The sequence below is a fragment of the Helicoverpa zea genome, chromosome 31, assembly GCF_022581195.2.
Source record: "Helicoverpa zea isolate HzStark_Cry1AcR chromosome 31, ilHelZeax1.1, whole genome shotgun sequence".
NCBI classification, from domain to species: domain Eukaryota; kingdom Metazoa; phylum Arthropoda; class Insecta; order Lepidoptera; family Noctuidae; genus Helicoverpa; species Helicoverpa zea.
Genome location: NC_061482.1, coordinates 2,923,372 through 2,941,313, shown reverse-complemented (window position 1 = coordinate 2,941,313; position 17,942 = coordinate 2,923,372). Strand labels below are relative to the sequence as shown.

Here is a 17,942-nt window from a genome sequence, read left to right as displayed (position 1 = left end):
ATGACATAGAATAACATACAATCGGTCAAGTGTCGACGTGTGCTCGGCATTCCGGTTAACCATTTCACCTCCGTTCGGCCTAGAATGAGATATATGTTCCATTTCTCATCTGCTAGCTTTTTCACTTAAATATATGTTTCTCATTTGGAAAATTGCAACTTCAATTTTGAATTATCCGATTTGAAAGGCCAAAACGTTACGTGAATAGAAATTATTGGAGCAAGCTGACTGACGAACATTTTGCTGAATGGGGACATTATAGGGACACTTACTTGCGCTTCGCGTGTAGCATTTCCATAAGAAGTGTCTGTGTGGGCGCCTGGCCTGCACAGTGCCGCTGGTATAGGTGCTCTTCTCCTCGGGCCGCTAAGGCATGGATCTCAGGTACTACCATCACTAATTTGCCGAATTTATCCTGAAATATCCGGTTTAAGTGTTTAATGGGACTTGTGTCTGGTAACAAACTGCTAATCGAAAAATAAAAGAGATTGGAGTGTGTCTGTGATAAAGATCTAATATTCAAATTCTTCTAATTGACTAACCTGTATCGTAGGATAACAGGACAGCGTATAGTCCAGAAGTGCGGCTTGGACTGTCTGATAACCATCTCGGACGCACTTCACATTAACGATGCCTCTCACCTCTGAAACGTCAAGAAAATCCTTCAAGAAAAAAAAAACAACATCGCGTTGGATTGGTGTACATAACTTTTGTAAAAACACAAACGTACAGGTCTGGCATAAAAATAGTTTAACATAAAACAACAACAACAGAAAAATACCATTCGCATCAAGCGCACCCGTAAGACATTATAAAGATTTCAACAGTAAAATGAAACAAATAACGATATAAATAATCAAATACTAACCAGGATTTAAAAGAAGCAAGAATTTAACACATATGTAGTCCGGGACATCGAATTTAAGCTCTGCTAATTTGTTCTGGAGTTCGTTGAAGTGATCAGCCAGGGATGGAACGCCCAGGAGTCCCAAACAGAGGAGGTCGAACTTCTGTCCGTTGTGGAGTGTAGTCTCATCAGGCAGGCCATTGTGCATCCTCTGGTGTAGATGATCTAACACCAGCATGTCAGACCACGAGTGTTGCAATAGCTTCATTTGATCATCGACCTGCAACAAATCAACACCGCATTGCTACACATGCAGGGCGAAATGTTCAACTTTACGCAATAGATTGCGATTGGGTGTTGAGAATCAATTTGTCGTCACTAATCATATTTAACTACAATAGAATAAATACATTAATTTAGTACTGTTTTATTACATATAGAAGCAGTTAATAATAACAATTCGCTCAGAAATTAGTGTGGTTTTCGCTGCGCTATGTTTAATTAGATCGGTATTTCATTAACTGCCCCTATAGGTTCTAATTAGAACTCTATTAATAGTAGAGAATGCATTGTGGTAAACTATAATTAGTGACGACAAATATTAGATAGCTGTTACGATGTGTCGGTCGTCTAAACTGTGCGAATATTGTTAACCTGTCTTAAAGCGCTGCCATATTTGAAACAAATGAAACGAATAATAAAAGAGATATAAAAGCCACGTGAGGTTTTTACATCGCGGCGTTCACAGTATCAAACTAATTCAGGTGTCGTGTGTAATCAAAATATTATCTGACAGTCGCAACCGACGACGTCGTTCTGTGACCTACATTTTATTGAGTTGCATTAGAAAACACGGGGCGGAGCTCAAGCGCGTTAAATTTGCCGTTTACGAAATGTTACAACTGAATTTTAGAGCTCAAAAGCATTGCCACATCGCACGCGGCTTGCTCAACATGATGGATCGAGATCGAATCGATGAAATGCAACTAAAAGTTTATAATTTATTACTTATTCGTTTTCGCCAAATAGTGGCTTTGTTCTGTCATATTTTTTTGATGTGACTTAACATTTTGATATTATGCTCTTTGCTTTCCATTTTTATTTCCACGTTGTTCTTTGTAATCGAAAATGACATTTCCTTCGTGTACGAGCTTAAAAAAACTATATACCAATCCTATAAATACGACATAATGCGCCAACCTCGTTCGCGTGTATACTTAATATTGGATTCTATTTCCATGGCTATAGAACAGAGAATTGCAGAGAATGTCTCTGAGTCATTAGCTGTTTCGGATCTAGTACAGCTAACACTCCCTTCGGGCGGCCATCTTGAACTGAGTTGTTGTGGTAATCGGTAGTGCGCAAAGTAGGTCAAAGTCGCCTTGAATTGCCGCGTGCCCAAAACTTTAGATACCAATGTCGGGAGTCTTATTGGATCTACGGATTATAGTTAGAATTCGTAATGTATACTTGTAACGTGTGTAGTGGATTGTCAACTAGACATTTTACTTTTTATTGAAGTCTAAGCAGTTCCACCAACCTACTTTACTTTCTGGAATGCAGACCACTTTTATGATTTCTTTGCAATTATGAAAGAACTGTTAATGACGATTAAACTGGTTTTACTGAGTCTGAGAGTAATATCTATTAGCAAATACGATGAATAAAGAATTACTGATTTCGGTACTGGTATAATGTGTAAGGGGGAGTTCATAAATACGGGAAACTTCATGAAAAAAACAAAGACGAAATTAAAGCTACCAAAGCTCCACTACTCATATATCTCCCTACTGCTGACTTTAAAAAAAACTCATCAATACCGTGATGCTATCGTACATATCTGCTAACAATCTGTAAACCCAGTTTAGCTATCTGATTAACCGAAATCTTCTATTGTGAGCCAACCGATTCTATGAAAGCTTTAGACATAAAGAGCCGATGCCGTAATTTCAAGTAAAAGGGTATTCTTTAAAACTATATGAAAAGTATCTATAATTTAATTATAATAAAAATGACTAATTAAATTAATTTACGCCGTTGAAGCCGTGTAACTACTATTGTGGTAACCCATATACATAATCTATTCTTAATAACCGACTAGATGCCGATAACCTAAAAATATCTGCGAGTCCGATATCATTATAAAAATACGCAGTAGATCAAGTTCATCGCGCTGTTATGTGACTAATCGCAATTAGTATTACGTAAGAGAAAGCGAAGAAAGGCCACAGAACTTGTTACGTCTCCGTTACCGACGGTTACGCGTCGCGGTAAAAAGTGCTTTCTCGCAGCAAGTCGGCCAGGGGCAGTGTGTCAAGTGCGGCGGCGAAAGTGCAGCGTTGCCGCCCCGCGTACCCGCACCGTTACATCACATCCGTCTGGGGAAAGTTTAGGTCATCAACATCTCCCCGTCTGCTCGTTATACCCCTTCACGCCCTTACAACGCTGCCCGCTATTACATACCTACTTTTTTCAACCTCTCGCCATGAAGCCTAAGAGAGCCTAAAGATAATATGGACCTGATTTTATTTAAGGGACGCAGGTCTATTCTGACACATTTACGGGATATTTATATAGATACTAACATAATATTTACTACAAGAGACTACAAGGATATCCGTCAACAGTTCAACTATGTAGACTAGATATAGTGAAATATCGATGCTTCCGGCAACAAATGTCGTAAACGCCATTTTGGCGAAAATGAGTTAAGAATGCAGCCCTACTTAATTTTTGGCGCTGCGTCGATCTAAAAATGTGAAAAAAATATTGGTCTAAAAAAATACTTTTACACCCAAAATTTTTACTAGTATAATCAATTTTTTTTTTTAAAGAGGGTATGTATAACTCATATTGCTTAGAACCGAATAACCGTGCAGGTCGTATAATACAACGTACAAGCAGCTGTCGGTCGTAAAAACATGAAGACATAATTAATTGTAAATACACCCTACAATCATTTTTAAAACGTAAGCTCTGCTGAGAAACAATTGTCGTAATGTCACTTAGTCTTGGAGAATTGGTTTGAAAATTGAACTATGTAGGTTGTCTCCTAATTTTCATACTAAAAAAAAACTTTTTTACAAAAAAATTTTACCGACTTCCAAAAACACTAAAAAGCCAAAAAAACTAATTTTAGGTGCATCTGCCTAGAAGTCGGTGTCTAATGGATGTTCCTAAGTTAATTTTGCCACCGACTTCTAGGCAGATGCACCTAAAATTATTTTTTTTCTGGCTTTTTAGTGTTTTTGGAAGTCGGTTAATTTTTTTTGTAAAAACGTTTTTTATTTACAGCTTTTCAGTGATACGAATAGCTGTCATTATCCGCATAAGTAGAAAGTTCTCATCAATACAAATAATTTAAGCTCAAATACGAGGTATTTTACATATTCAGTTGTCGAGTTCCCTCGACCTTCTCTGATGGTCTTCATCATCAGGTCAGCTGCAAACCTTCACTGTTACAAAGATCTTGTCAATACAAATAATATAAGCCCAAACACGAGGTAGTTTACATATTCAGTTGTCGAGTTCCCTCGACCTTCTCTGGTCTCCATCATCAGGTCAGCTTCAAATCTTCACTGTTGAATAGTACTTTCAGGTATACACCTGAGTGTCAAGTTTTGACTCTATGTATGCCTACAACTTTCGAAGGTTGCCCTCGATTTTTCAGGGTTTCCATCATCAGATCCTGACCTGATGACTATGAGACCAACTAGCAGCTATATCGAGTCGAACAAAAAAAGAATCACGTAAATCGGTCTATAAACCTCGGCGTAATCGATGTACATACATAGAAAAAAAACACCGGCCGAATTGATAACCTCCTCCTTTTTGGGAAGTCGGTTAAAAAGGGGTCGTATCACAAAAAGTATAAATAGGTTGCATTTAAACCCCGTTAAGAAATTCAAATGTTTAATTTTTCTGAAAAATAAATGGCGCTACTCACTGGATTTCAAGTAATTGTGCTTCAGATATTTCCAAGTTTGTTACATACCATCGCATCAGGTCGTGGCGTTTACACTCATTTTTATTTCAGTATATGGTTTTTAAAACCAAACCCAGAACTATTGTATTTAAAAACTGGTGCATACTTCTAACTTCCGTTAGACAAATTGTTCTCCATTGATTTGTTAGTGGTCGTAAATACCAACTTCTTGAATTTTCTGGGGTGTATGTCCAAGCTAACTTTTAAAATAAAGCTTTGACATAAATAGCAATAATATATTATGAAACACCATCGTATTTTACGTATTTCTTGTATAGAACACAATTTTATAACTTTTAAAATTAAAAAGATGTAAGCCAAAAACGAAATTATTTTTTGTTTTTCGTTGATTACCAAAAGTGCTATTTTGGTGTTTACGACCTTTGTTATCGGAAGCATCGATATATCTTCGTTCACCATCGTCCTAATTCCGAGAATGGGTCGTAAATATGTCGCGTCATTTTAGCACAAACAAAAATTGCTAGTTGTGAAGTGGAGGCTGTCTGTGGGAGTGAGACGACGCGATGAGCGCAGAGTGGCAACGTCGCTCGCCCACATGACCGACTGCGGGTCTTGCGTAAGCGTACGACGACCACGCTGCGGCCGCTACCAGCGGCTGGCTCCCGCTTCCCGCCGATTGACTCTTGCTGATTGATTGAACCCCGCTCGACTAGCGTAATTACACATTGCACGGTCTAAGTTTCCTATTTCATTTTATTGAAACTATTTTTTTGTTTTTGTTCTGGCTATTTTTACTGATGGATGAACTCTATCTAACTCAATTTTTTCAATTATCTAACTAATGATTCCCGAATAATGTTTCGTTTACTCAATCTATGTATTTTTGCTTGAGCAAGTGGCCGTAGTTTATTAAGTTTGAGGAATTGAAGTGCGACGGCAGTGGCAGGCGGCACGCTTGTCGTGGGAACTTGACCCAGTTGGTGTGGCGCGGCGCGGGCGGCGCGGCGTATCGATTGCGAGAGGCACCGCGTCGCCCGCTGCGTCACACGCGCCCCTTACACGCACACAACCACATCGTAACTAGTCACTATCTGTTGGTACGCAAATCACTATAACCATTCGCAATGCTTTACAATAGATTCAAATGAAATATACAATGCAACAGCGCAATGGCATCACAATCGCAAGCAAATTTGGTGTACACCAGGAGATGGGGTTCAGGGATTCGGGACAGGATTTTCATACTTAGCTGGAAATTCACCTTTAGATACTTAAAGAACACGGTGTTTCTCGCCCAATCCACTTGTGAAAATAAGTTTTGGTCCAATACTTTGCACATTAACTCAAAGAGATCGACCTCACACTGATTGTAAGTCTGACTCTGCAAGAGCCCAAATAGCGAATTCTGCCACTCGCGATCATCAATAGTTTGTACGAATTCGCGTATCATGGGTGAGACTCGCAGGGTTTCAGTGCTTGTGGGTTCGGCGGTGCTGGATGGTGTGGCGGCTGCTGTGGCTGGCGCGTCGAACGCGAAGGCGTCCGGAGATGCGGAGTGCGGCGAATGTGCTTCCCACTTGTCGTGAGCTGGCGGCGGCGGCGGCTGTGGTGGCTGCGGCTGGGCAGCCAGTAGGGCCGGCCCTGGCGACGACTCGGGCGAAGACGTCAGAGACGACACTTGTGGGATCTGTATCTCTTGCTTGACTGGAACTGTGGCGTAAGGAGACCCGAAGCCGAGCACGAGGCCGCTGTCACCGAGTGAGCCGCGCAATGTCTGCACTGCGATTTGTCGCTGCCGCATCATCTGCAGTTTGCGGGCACGATCCCGTTTGTACATGGGGCCGAACTTGTTCCGACCACCGCGCATGCGGTCAGCTCGTACAGCTGAAACAAAAGACGACACATTGTTAATGTATAGCTCTTGTATACGTAATAACAGGTGTTATGTGGGAGTAACACAAATCATTTAATCTATATGGTAAAATGTCACAATTTTGATCCTCAGTAATCTTGATACCGTAAGTGAGGACTCTGTGACTAAAGCTAGGTGAACCAATGTATCTACGTCATTCGTTCTAACTACGTATAATTAACATTTCGAAAATTATTGTTTTTATGAACATCTGCCCATACGATTATACACAGTTAACTTTCCAACGAGTTTTAAAACCACATAGGTATTTCAGGTTTATTGCAATCTTATTAGACTGCGCCAGATTGCATAATCGTTTTATTGTGCTCGTTACTGGCTTATAGGGTTTTTGTAGAAAAACCACCCCTGCGAAACCGAGGCAAACTACCACATTGCAATAAGTATGTAACGCTTTTGTTTCTTCATGTTAATATGTACTAACAGTATTTACTATCGTGTTTTGATATTTGCCCACTTGGTAGTTAACCGCTGTAATTGTTTGGCATTCAATAAATATTTAATAACCTGGGCTTGAAATTTAGGACGGTGGCCTAATAACACACGCTAGTCGACCACTCTTTATGATTCTGGCTGAATTCCAAATTCCAAACTGCGCTCTTCGCTATACCAATTCGTGTTTGTTCAGATTCCTTGTATACCGACTGACATCTTTGTAATCAATGTTTTTTATTACTTTAACCTAAAGATGTTTTTAATTTTTAACGGGGTGAATGTGCCATGTTTAACTCGAGTCTGCTGTTTTGGACTATTAAAGTTGAGAACTTTATATAGTTTTCTAGGGTGCAGGAGAAGTACCCAGCATTGTTACTAATACCAGAACCCAGAGCAAATAACGTCAAATGTTTCAAAATTTCTTCATCAACGGAATTCCACTTTTAGGAGAAAGTATTACATTTGGAAAAGCTTCTGGAAATGGCTAGCCATTAAACTTTTTCTGCAGACAAAGCCTGGGCTGCGACATTGATGACCTACTATTTGCAATTTCGTGATAGGTCTCACTTGCGTTTGACTCTACTTTTCCTTTCAATATTTTCATTGGGTAACAAACTGAAGAATTCTTTGCAATACTTAAAAGTACAAACATATGTTTTTCACCTTAATTATTGTAAGAACCTCGAAAATATATTTTCTAGTAAGAATTTGTGACTACCTAATTCAGGAAACGATCAATTTCAGTTTAGGGGGAACTCTTTCCTTTTTTACGTAGAATAGCATAAAGAGTAGTCAGGTAACAAATTATTGTGGGCCTACTCCAAACCTTTACTCCATTTTTTAATTCGAATTAGTAAATTGACATTTGAACTATTGATTGCCAAGTGTAGTGCAATTTTCTTTCTCATAAGACTTGTCGTGATCGGAGAAAGGTATTTTCGAAAGATTTAAGGTAGGCAAAACCACAGGACAGAACGCTTCCATTAGCTTTGCAGGCTCAGAAGCTAATGCAAAACAAAATGGCGACCAAAGATACAAATTCTTTGTTTTAGTGACACCTCAGGGAAAAATAATATAGGTACAGTTACCTATTTCGATTAACTACATATTTAAAATCTTCAGTTCTCTTTTTAATTATAAAATTATATTATTTTGTATCATTTGTCATTTTTACTAAAATCTAATTAATAACGGTCCGTACCTAGCCTTTGCAACTCATTTTTATTTAATTGTAAATTATAATAACAATGTAGAATTGGTAACGATTAGTTTCGTTTTACATTATATACTGATACTCGATTTATTCACTTTTTGCTCATCTTGCCTAATTGGAAATGACTATCTATTAGACGAAAAATTGTATACTTATAAGTTAATCCGATTCTTGTTTTCTTTTTTTCAGTTAAATTAGATAGTTTTCAGTTCGATTTTATATCAATACCTACTTCAAATACTTTTTGGTAAATTATAAGATAAACTCAATTTATATCAAGCTCTTCCTTGTCTAACCGGGATTTCACCCCTCCAAGGAAGTTGCCATAAAATTTCTTTAACTTTATCATTAATTCTTTGCCATTTTAAATAGTTCTCGGGTTCCTTTCACAAGCTTTCACCCTTTGTAGCGTTGCTCACAATAGTGTTATAGTATTTAATAGTAAAACTGCATTATAAACTTAACATTAAACCTGGAGCGGAAAGGGGCTTTCAGTAAGTCGCCGGTCCGCCCAACTCACGAGTTAAAAATAACAACCAGTTTTTATTGTAGACAACGCGCCACTGAGCGATAAAGACAGACTTACAGGGCTTCATAAAGGGTTGAAAGAGACGGTGAGCGTAACGGATTTAAGCATTACTGTGTGCAATTCCATCAGTTTCATATTGCAGCCTGGGTCTTTCACGAAAGGATTGTATGCATTTGTTCGCAAAGAATGGAACGCAAATCTATTATTACTGAATTTTACTTAGCATTTCATGTTCATGATGTCAAAATTACTTGGTAAAGCTCTCATTTCCAAGGCATGCAATTCTTTTATAAATCACGGAAATTAATGATCCTTATTCTATTAAAATAGGTGAACATAAACGCTTAGATTACATCAAAAGTATGGAAGTATGAGTTTTCAGGAATGAGACTTTCATTATCTACATAATCCCTAAAAGTTACTGATATCGTCAGCTCATTTGGAAAAAAAGCAATCGGATTTTTATTACTTGCAGGTTTCCTCGATTGGTAGAAATTGATTTTATCGTGCTTGCTCGCTCTCTAATTATTATAATGATATTGTATCGACTAATGTCTTGTAAAACGTTCGTACATAGGTAAGGCTTCTAGTGTAACTCCAGAAATCAAATTACGAACTTAGTCTAGAGTGGCCCTCGTTTACAATCCAAATATGCGTAAATTGTGTGCGGATGATAGATAAACAAACGACTACAATTTTTCATATAAGACTCAACTGTATTTTTTTCGGTTTTCAGTAGACAGGAAAATACTTGGGAACAGGGCAGGAATAAGAAGATATGCTCTTCTATAGTCTGACCGTCAAAGAGTACCTAAACGTTTACAGGTACCTTCAGGGATTCCATGCCGTGCTTCTATTTAATTTGTCAGTTGACTTTCGCCAAAAAATTAAGTTTAAAGGTGTTTCAAAGCAGACCAAAACAGTTCGGAATGAATGAATAAAAAAACAACGATGTAGGTTATTTTTACCTTGAACTAAATCAAGCAAACAGTGCACCTAACAAAAAAGTGCCATGGTAACGACTGAAAACAAGGAAAACATTGGAAAGCAGTAACAATACTGAAAGTGAAGTTGGAAAAGAAAGTTGGGGAGAGAATGTTTAAATTACAAGTAGAGAGAGTAGGCACAACAAAATCGAACGCAGGGTGTAAATATGACCTCATGGGGTGGCAAGAGCCTTACAAATCAAAGATTTCGTGCGACGTAATTTTTGGCTCCATTAAGGGATTCAAAAAATAAGGCGCAGTTTGTGAGTCATACGGCTTATTGCAAGGACAAGAATTTAGACGTGCAGTCTAGGAATTTAATTAACCACCTATAGTTCGGCCATTCAGAGAATGCGTTCCTGACACGTCGCGATTGAACTGACGACGTAACTTTGCAATGGCGTTGCAGTTACGATAAAAATATTTTTGCTGGTTGTTTACCGTTTTAACAATTGAGGAGCATTAAAACAACATTATTATATCAATAATCAATGAATGTAGTTACGTCGTCAGTTCAATCGCGACGTGTCAGGAACGCATTCTCTGAATGGCCGAACTATAATTCTGCTGATATGGATACAATAAGCAACAATTTATAATTGTTTAAAAATATTTGAGTTTTATTTGAAATAATAAAATACATTCTAAATATTACAGCTAAGGCAACAGCTTACCCTTGCAGACAAACTTTTTTACTTAATTATGCGCGAGAGTCACGCTTCGAAGGTCTTTTATAGTCTGCTCGCTCCGTCTTCCATTTAACACGTATCGTAATTTGTATGTAAACATCGACAAATATATTATTTTAATAGTATAACTGAATCCTTGACCTGTTCAATTTCGCTTTCAAGTTAGCCTTTGTGAGTTTAGATTGATTTTGTACGTCATCCCTGCGAATTCGTTATTACAACGTATTCGTGTAAACGAGTTCCGAAAGCGTCATCTAACAGGCTCCGTTACATATTTACATATCGCTTGATTTTTTAGATATTATATAGAAAAAAATAAATCGTTGAAGTAATTTAAAATATTTTGGAATGAGATCTTCATATCTTCCCTGCATGTTTATAGCAATTAACCAAATGACCTTAATACATTTTTTGTTCACAGACTTAATGAAAAGGTTTCTGTGTCTTTATTCTCAAGAGTTGACGTTTTCGGAAACTTTCATTCGTCAATGCATCTTGCTTTCGGAATTAAGGGATTTGTAGTTTCAGTGAATATATCTTATTTGCCGGTATGTAGGTACTAGGCGTGTTATCTAAGCGCTAATTAAATAATTCATAATCATTATACTATGACAAGGTCAAAACAAAAAAAAAAAATACGAATAGTTGGAACGATACCCGAATGCAAGTGGCATGGCTGCACACTAACTTAAATGCGTTGGTTTAAGCATCTAATGTTAAACTATAATGAGAACATAGCGTATAGCGGCCGATAATGCGGTAAACGAGGTCAGTCGTTTATAACACGACTAAACTAGATCAAGGTCAAGGTCATTTTTACAAATCAAAAACATACGTCGCGGTGACAAACAGCCGGTGTGCAGAAATAGATACATACGTCTGAGTTCACCTCGGATTCTGTAGTTATTTGTAGACCTGCCCCAGTTGTAGATGGGTCAAGGTCGACCTTGGGAAAGAGGTCATGGAAACGCATCATCTCGGTAGTATCATCTGGATGCGGGAATGTTTCAGATCAAAATGAAGATGCATTTAACCCCTTACAAAAGCTAACTACCTGTAATTTCCAAAGCATCGACCTTGGCATACGCGTCAGGGCCGTCAAATGAAGTAATCGTGTCAACGAGATAAAAAAATAGTATGTACCGAAAGGACGGGAAGAGGTGGGGATCGCTCCTTGTACCGACGACTCGGTGAAACTTGGTCAAGGCTGGCAATGCCCCCTCTCTCCCCCGTGTTTCCCCTCCCGTCCGAGTACCGGCGGAACTGGCCGATCGCATCCGAACGCCCGCACGCACCCGATCGCGCGCCCAGATAGCGGCAGCGGCGATCGTTACACAACCTAGATAAATCACCCGCGATGATCCACCGAACTGTGTCAAGATCTCATCAATACGCATAGTACGACCAGTAAGAATCTGATCAGACTTTACTGTATCTCGGATTTGCTACAGCCATAAGACAGAACACCTAATAACATCATTTCTTACTTAACACTCGAGAAATATGCTAAAGAAATGCGGTTGTGCGCATACTTTTGTAACATGATTTTAAGCACCGAAACCGGTTTTTGGTCCACGGAGGCTTACTTGAAGCGCCTGCGCACCAAATCCTTCCAAGATGGCGGCGCTGGTAGAACTGTCGTAATAATACGACAGGTAATGCCTAAAAAATAGAAAGGCCCGGTGTACGAGGCCGCTCTGTCGAAACACTCGATTCGGGTCAAGGCAGCGCGCCGAAATAGTCGGCTGGCGCGCGAGTTTTTATTGTGATCTAACATCTGTCGCTGCCCGCGGCCGTCCAACCCCTGCGTTTTAGCGTTCCGCAGCGTGTTCTAGTGTTCTACGCTCGCCGTATGCATATTGTCATTTATAACCATGGTCTATGTTACCCAGACAACTTTAAACTTATCAGTAAAATCATTATAAAAGAATGTTTAGTATTAAAAAAATCAAATACATAAACACAAATCAAGTTCTGTATTCGAATCAGAATCTAATTTCAGGTAAAAAAATTGTATTACCAAAACATCCGGAATACTTTAGACTAACTAGACAAAACTGAGAAGATTTGACTAGATATTGTTTCAGCTAATTTTCAGTCTGATTGGAATCTTATAAGCAGTCGAACAGTTTCGAGACCTGGTTATCATGATAGTATTTACAAATGATCAAAATTTGCTGCTATCGCGACATAGCACAACCAACAGTCTGGCACTGACAGCAACGTAAAGCTACTATGACGTCATGGGTAAACAGATCAATTCGTTGAACCATGTAAAAGGGGACGTATGGTTACTATTGGATTCGGAATCCCGTATCGCATAATTTTCGTAATCTTATTCATATGTGAATAAGCAATGTTTGTTCACATACCTCGAAAATCGCTACGTTTAACATGTTATGTCGTATTCCAATCGGAAGTTCCTCAAAGCTTATCTAAGTAGCAGTCATGATATAAGAAAAGAAAGCGAAGTATACACGTCCTGGATTGGGAATTTTTCCCAAGTTTTCATTACAAATGTTATATTTTGATTACATAAAATACCAAATGCAGCAGGCCGTGTAACAACGTTGTACCATGATTCGTTGACCATGGTCCGATGCACCATGCCTTCCGCAGTCGCATCACAATGAGGGAAACTGATTAGTATACATTTATTTTATGACTGTTGTCAATTAAAATAAATCACTAATCGGTGTAAATAAACCTGATGGCATTATGTGTCGGCAAACGGTGTCGAATTTTTGTGTCGCAAATGCGCATTCTATGCTGCTTTTGTATGAATTTTACTGTCTATACCGACAAAAAGCTGAAGCATATTACTTTTAACTGCCACGTCCGCAAATATAGTGTAAGCAACTGAAGAACAATATATCGCTTAAAATGGGACACCTAATACTTAGAGAATTTAATTCCACGTTTTATAATATCAACTAAGTAATGTGAAACCCCATATAAGTTGATATCATAAAGTGTGATACCGAAAGTGAGAGAAATGATCAAAAGTTTTCCAAACGGTTTTTTTTTTAATATTTTTTAATAAACTTGCAAGTACACATTTAATTCGGCATATGTATGCACGGATCAGTAACGTGATACGTGTCCAGGTCACATTTGGGTAGCCCATTGCGACAGGTCGACCGAACGTCTTGTGAAACGCCGCTTGCGCAGCGTACCCCACCGACGACGGTCGATTGTGTCGAAACGTACGATACAGTCGCCGCCTCACGCCCGATCCACAACCCCCACTAGGCTGAACTACACAAATCCGACAGTAACTCTTAATCAGATTTACATTGCTTATGGTTCATATTTGTATTCCTATTGTAAACTCTTTCCAGGTGTATAGTAATAGCGAAAAAGACGATCAATTTACAATCGTCGGATATTTGTTAAGGAACGTAGACCCAAAATATTGAATGTGCTAAATGCTAGAAATATTTTCAATACACTTAGCTCTGAAGCCATTATTTTTAAGTTACTTCACTGTGAAGCAACACATTGCAACTCGACTTGTATACGTAGAAGGTGCTTACGTAAGCCACAGGTAATTTCGCATAGATACTGATTAGAAACCAACATCTTATATTTTGGGTGAGTAGGCCAGAAGGCTTAGAATTGTTACTTTATAAACTCAGTACTTCAATGAAACTTTTTGCTACTGTACAGAAAGAAGTTTAAAGTTTCATTGTTCCATACAATATCAATCACCTTACGTTTCAACTACCGTGTGCGTAACTATTCACATTGTTTAATTTTGGGCGGATAGAAATAGTCAAAACGTTCTAAACAAGATCCCAAATACTCCAAACGGAAACAATATCCTGGTGTTGTTTCTTATAACGAGTGTTATGAATGTTATGATACATAAAATAGCATTTAGAGCCCAACTGTTAGAGCCGTACCAGTAACATTGCACAAGGCTTACTGCAGGTCGGGCAGGCGGTGCGAGGCTCTCGCAACACCCATTATTCGGGTCAGGCAACTATTTGTGTGAATTGTGTCATCTGACATACCTATTACTCTTGCGATAAATATTCTTTTTTTACTATTTGTAATCTCCAAGATTGTGTTTTTCTTCTTCTTTACTTCTACATAATAAAATTATATCAACATTTATTTCCGAAACCTTAAAAGTGTGCCTTGAATTGAGCGATAAAATGTTCCGAAAATACACAAATTTTATCGTTGGAAGACCTACTCTTTAATACGTAAATTGTCCTACTTATACGATTCACTCTTCATGCAAAATAAAAATTGATAGGATCCATTCGCAAACGAAGCTGGTGATTCTTTGTGTTATTTTTAATAAGGAATCGTTTTTAGGGTCTTCTTCGTTTTTGGGAAGCTTTGACATGACTTATTTTAATTTAATACTCTTCTAGAATGTTCTACTTATAAGAGTGTTCCTATTACGTTTATTGTATCAACCTTATTAGAAATACAACATTGATTTGGGAAACCTATGGGTTCCCCAAAAAACTATTTCTGAAGTTAAGATTGATAAGAAATTTATGGGTACACATTTTTAATTAGGTCTGGGTTCCCTTACATAAATTTTAGACTATTAGATGTTGCAAACATCACAGCATCTGGCGAAACGCGCAATGGCGAATGGCTCACGCACACAGGCGCGTTTACGTAGCAGTACGCACTAACACAGTCAGCGCGCGCGCCGCATCGCGGCCCCGCTCGCAAGTAGGTCAGGGCGCTCTGCGGCCGCGCGCGTTTTAAATTTAGAACGATCCGCACTTCAAGCTCCGCCCCACGCGATCGCCTAACTACAAGTTAATGTATAAATTACCTTCAAAACATCTACCTGTAACCGCACCCTTGCATCAGGCTATTCAGAGCCAATGGATGTGAACTAGACACGATTTCATTCTTTTATAGGTATTTTAATTTAAACTTATCCAAGTGGTGAATTCTTGTCAGACTACGTTTCTAAACTTATCAGAAGTTTAACCCATATATTGTTTAATAGTTCAGTTGACAAAAAGGGGCTTAGTAAATCGATAACTATTATGTCTCGTGCCAAACAATTGTGGTTTTTGTTTAACAATCAGTAGTGTTAGGAAGTAGGTACTACAATGGATAAAGTATTGGTACATATTATATTAGTTGTGTTGCTGCATGCCCTGTTCCAGGTCTGTGTGTCACCTATGCAATCCGTTGCCTTTTAATTAATTCTGACATCCGTCTCTTTAATTCTTCTACGTCTGATTCTTTATGCAATTTATGTAAGCGTTTTCTTACATATGAGAGCTTTATTTCATAAACACATTCTCAACGACTGTTTTCTTTTTTTTTTTCGATGTAGTAATTGTGAATTTAAATTAATCATACTGCAGTCTGATTTCTTAATAATTCATGTATTCTTGTCCAACGAGAGTCGTAGGGCAGATGCAGCTATGATTAATGTCAACGGTATGGTTAAAATATTTAATGAAATAAATAAACCTAAACAATTAAATATTCAACATGAAGTCGTGGGATTTTATCTACTGTCTCCCTGTTTTCAGCCTTTTATCATCGTTAGTTTCAGATACCCTGCGGCGCCACAGGGTTGACCTCTACTGTTAAGTAGGTGAAGGTCGGCATAGAAAAGGACGTGTTCTTTTCTTCTACTATTTATTTATCGTTATATTACTGTTTAGATAGACTCTATTTTAAGTTTATTGTATTAAATTGGGTTAAATCAAATGATGTAATCCTATTTAGGCCAATAGCTGCGACTGATCGACCGACAAGAATTGCGGTGGACGCACCCTAGAATATCTATACGAACGGCGACCTAAATTGCTTGTATTATCAGCTTTTGCTAATGAATTGTAATTAATAAGTAATGAAAAAGTTGTAACTCACCTTCGAGTTTCATGCCAACATCGAGGCACTTTTGGAAGCGGCAAAATGGGCAGCGTTTCCGTTGTGTTTTGTCTATGTGGCAGGCTCGTTCAGCGACGCACGTGTACACCTTCTTGTTTTGAACGGTTCTTTTGAAGAAGCCCTTACAGGACTCGCACGTCAGTAACCCGTAGTGGTAGCCGCTGACTTTGTCTCCACAGACGGGACACAGTTCCTCGATTACATCCTTGGTGTCTGTCTGATCACACACGGTGCCGGCTGCAGGCAAGTAGGCGCCTGGTTCGCCACCGGCGCCTGTTGGAAACAGATATGAAGCATCCAGATTGGCATAGCCGAAAGATTGCTGTTCAGGGGGGCATTGATACGCGGCGCCTTGCGGCACGTACTGTTGCGATGCACTCGAAGGACCCCCGCCTGAACCAGACCCTTCAGGGCCTGGGCTCAGATCGAATGGGGACATATTGAGGGACATGAGGCCTGTCTGCTGGTCCATCGTCATGCTCGGCCGCTCAGTGCGGCTGTTTATTACAAATCCCTAAGGCGGCGTTCAACCGCAACAACGTTCACACAGTCACCGAGTTCACTAGCGGTCTGGCCGCAACACTAGCTACCGCTCGCGGGCACCTGTTCAAGCACTATTGTAGGAAGCACATAAATCCAATACATTTTGTTCTATACGAGCGGTGTAAGAAGTTTACAGGCGTTAAGCGTCTGTGTCAGTCACCAAAGAAACTATAACTACTGTTCGAACATGTGTTGACAGCGCGTGGTATGTTACGATCGCAATGAGAATAGTTAACAACAAGCGGCACGCGTGCCGCTCGGTAGACGTACCGCGATCGACTGGCGGGTAGCCGGCCGGCGACAACGGCGCGCGTGCCGGCGCCTCCCGCATGCGCGCCCCGCCGCCACCCGCAGGCCCCTGCCCGCTCGCACAATGGAAAACGATTAGGAGCCCATGTAATAAGTGAAAGTGAGTCGGTGACCCACTTTCCCGCGATCCAGGTCTATGTTAGTGCGCGTTCGCGCGGTTGCGCCACCGAGCGGGCGGAGGACGGCGCGGGGGGCGGCCCACTGACCCAGTTGCGCGCAGTGCCGCAGCAGGGCAGGGTTGCCGCGAACACCGAGCTAATGTTTACGTTCGCACTGCATTCGATTATGACTTGTGTTCGCTGAACGTATACGTAACTGCAGCAATACATACTAGCGTAACACCTCCGCCGCCAATATCATTGCTTATCCAACGTCAAGACCAAGAGTGATGCATTCATAATGCACAATCAAATTCTAATTATGATAGTCCAGTAGAACGTACATTCAAATATATTATTTAGCACAAATGCCTCTAACCTTTTCTTTAAAATTTAGATTTATTCCAGAATTACTAAACCATACAATCGGGGAATATTTGTTCTATTTGCATCATATCTTTTTCAAACGCTTTTTTTTGTTATGGTTAGTTAGTTGGTATAAATAATTTACAAAATGTCTACAAAACAACC

The 17,942-nt window shown here is 39.4% G+C and overlaps 1 protein-coding gene across 1 annotated transcript in view; it reads right to left on the bottom strand.

Annotated features, from left to right (window-relative positions):
* Positions 1-17,942, bottom strand: part of LOC124645016 (nuclear hormone receptor FTZ-F1) — a 66,018-nt gene that overhangs the window by 8,575 nt on the left and 39,501 nt on the right. The window contains 7 exon segments of the mRNA XM_047184743.1: positions 20-79; positions 273-366; positions 368-415; positions 543-643; positions 869-1,127; positions 6,055-6,677; positions 16,441-16,734. Of these exon segments, the coding sequence (XP_047040699.1) occupies positions 20-79; positions 273-366; positions 368-415; positions 543-643; positions 869-1,127; positions 6,055-6,677; positions 16,441-16,734 (1,479 nt within the window).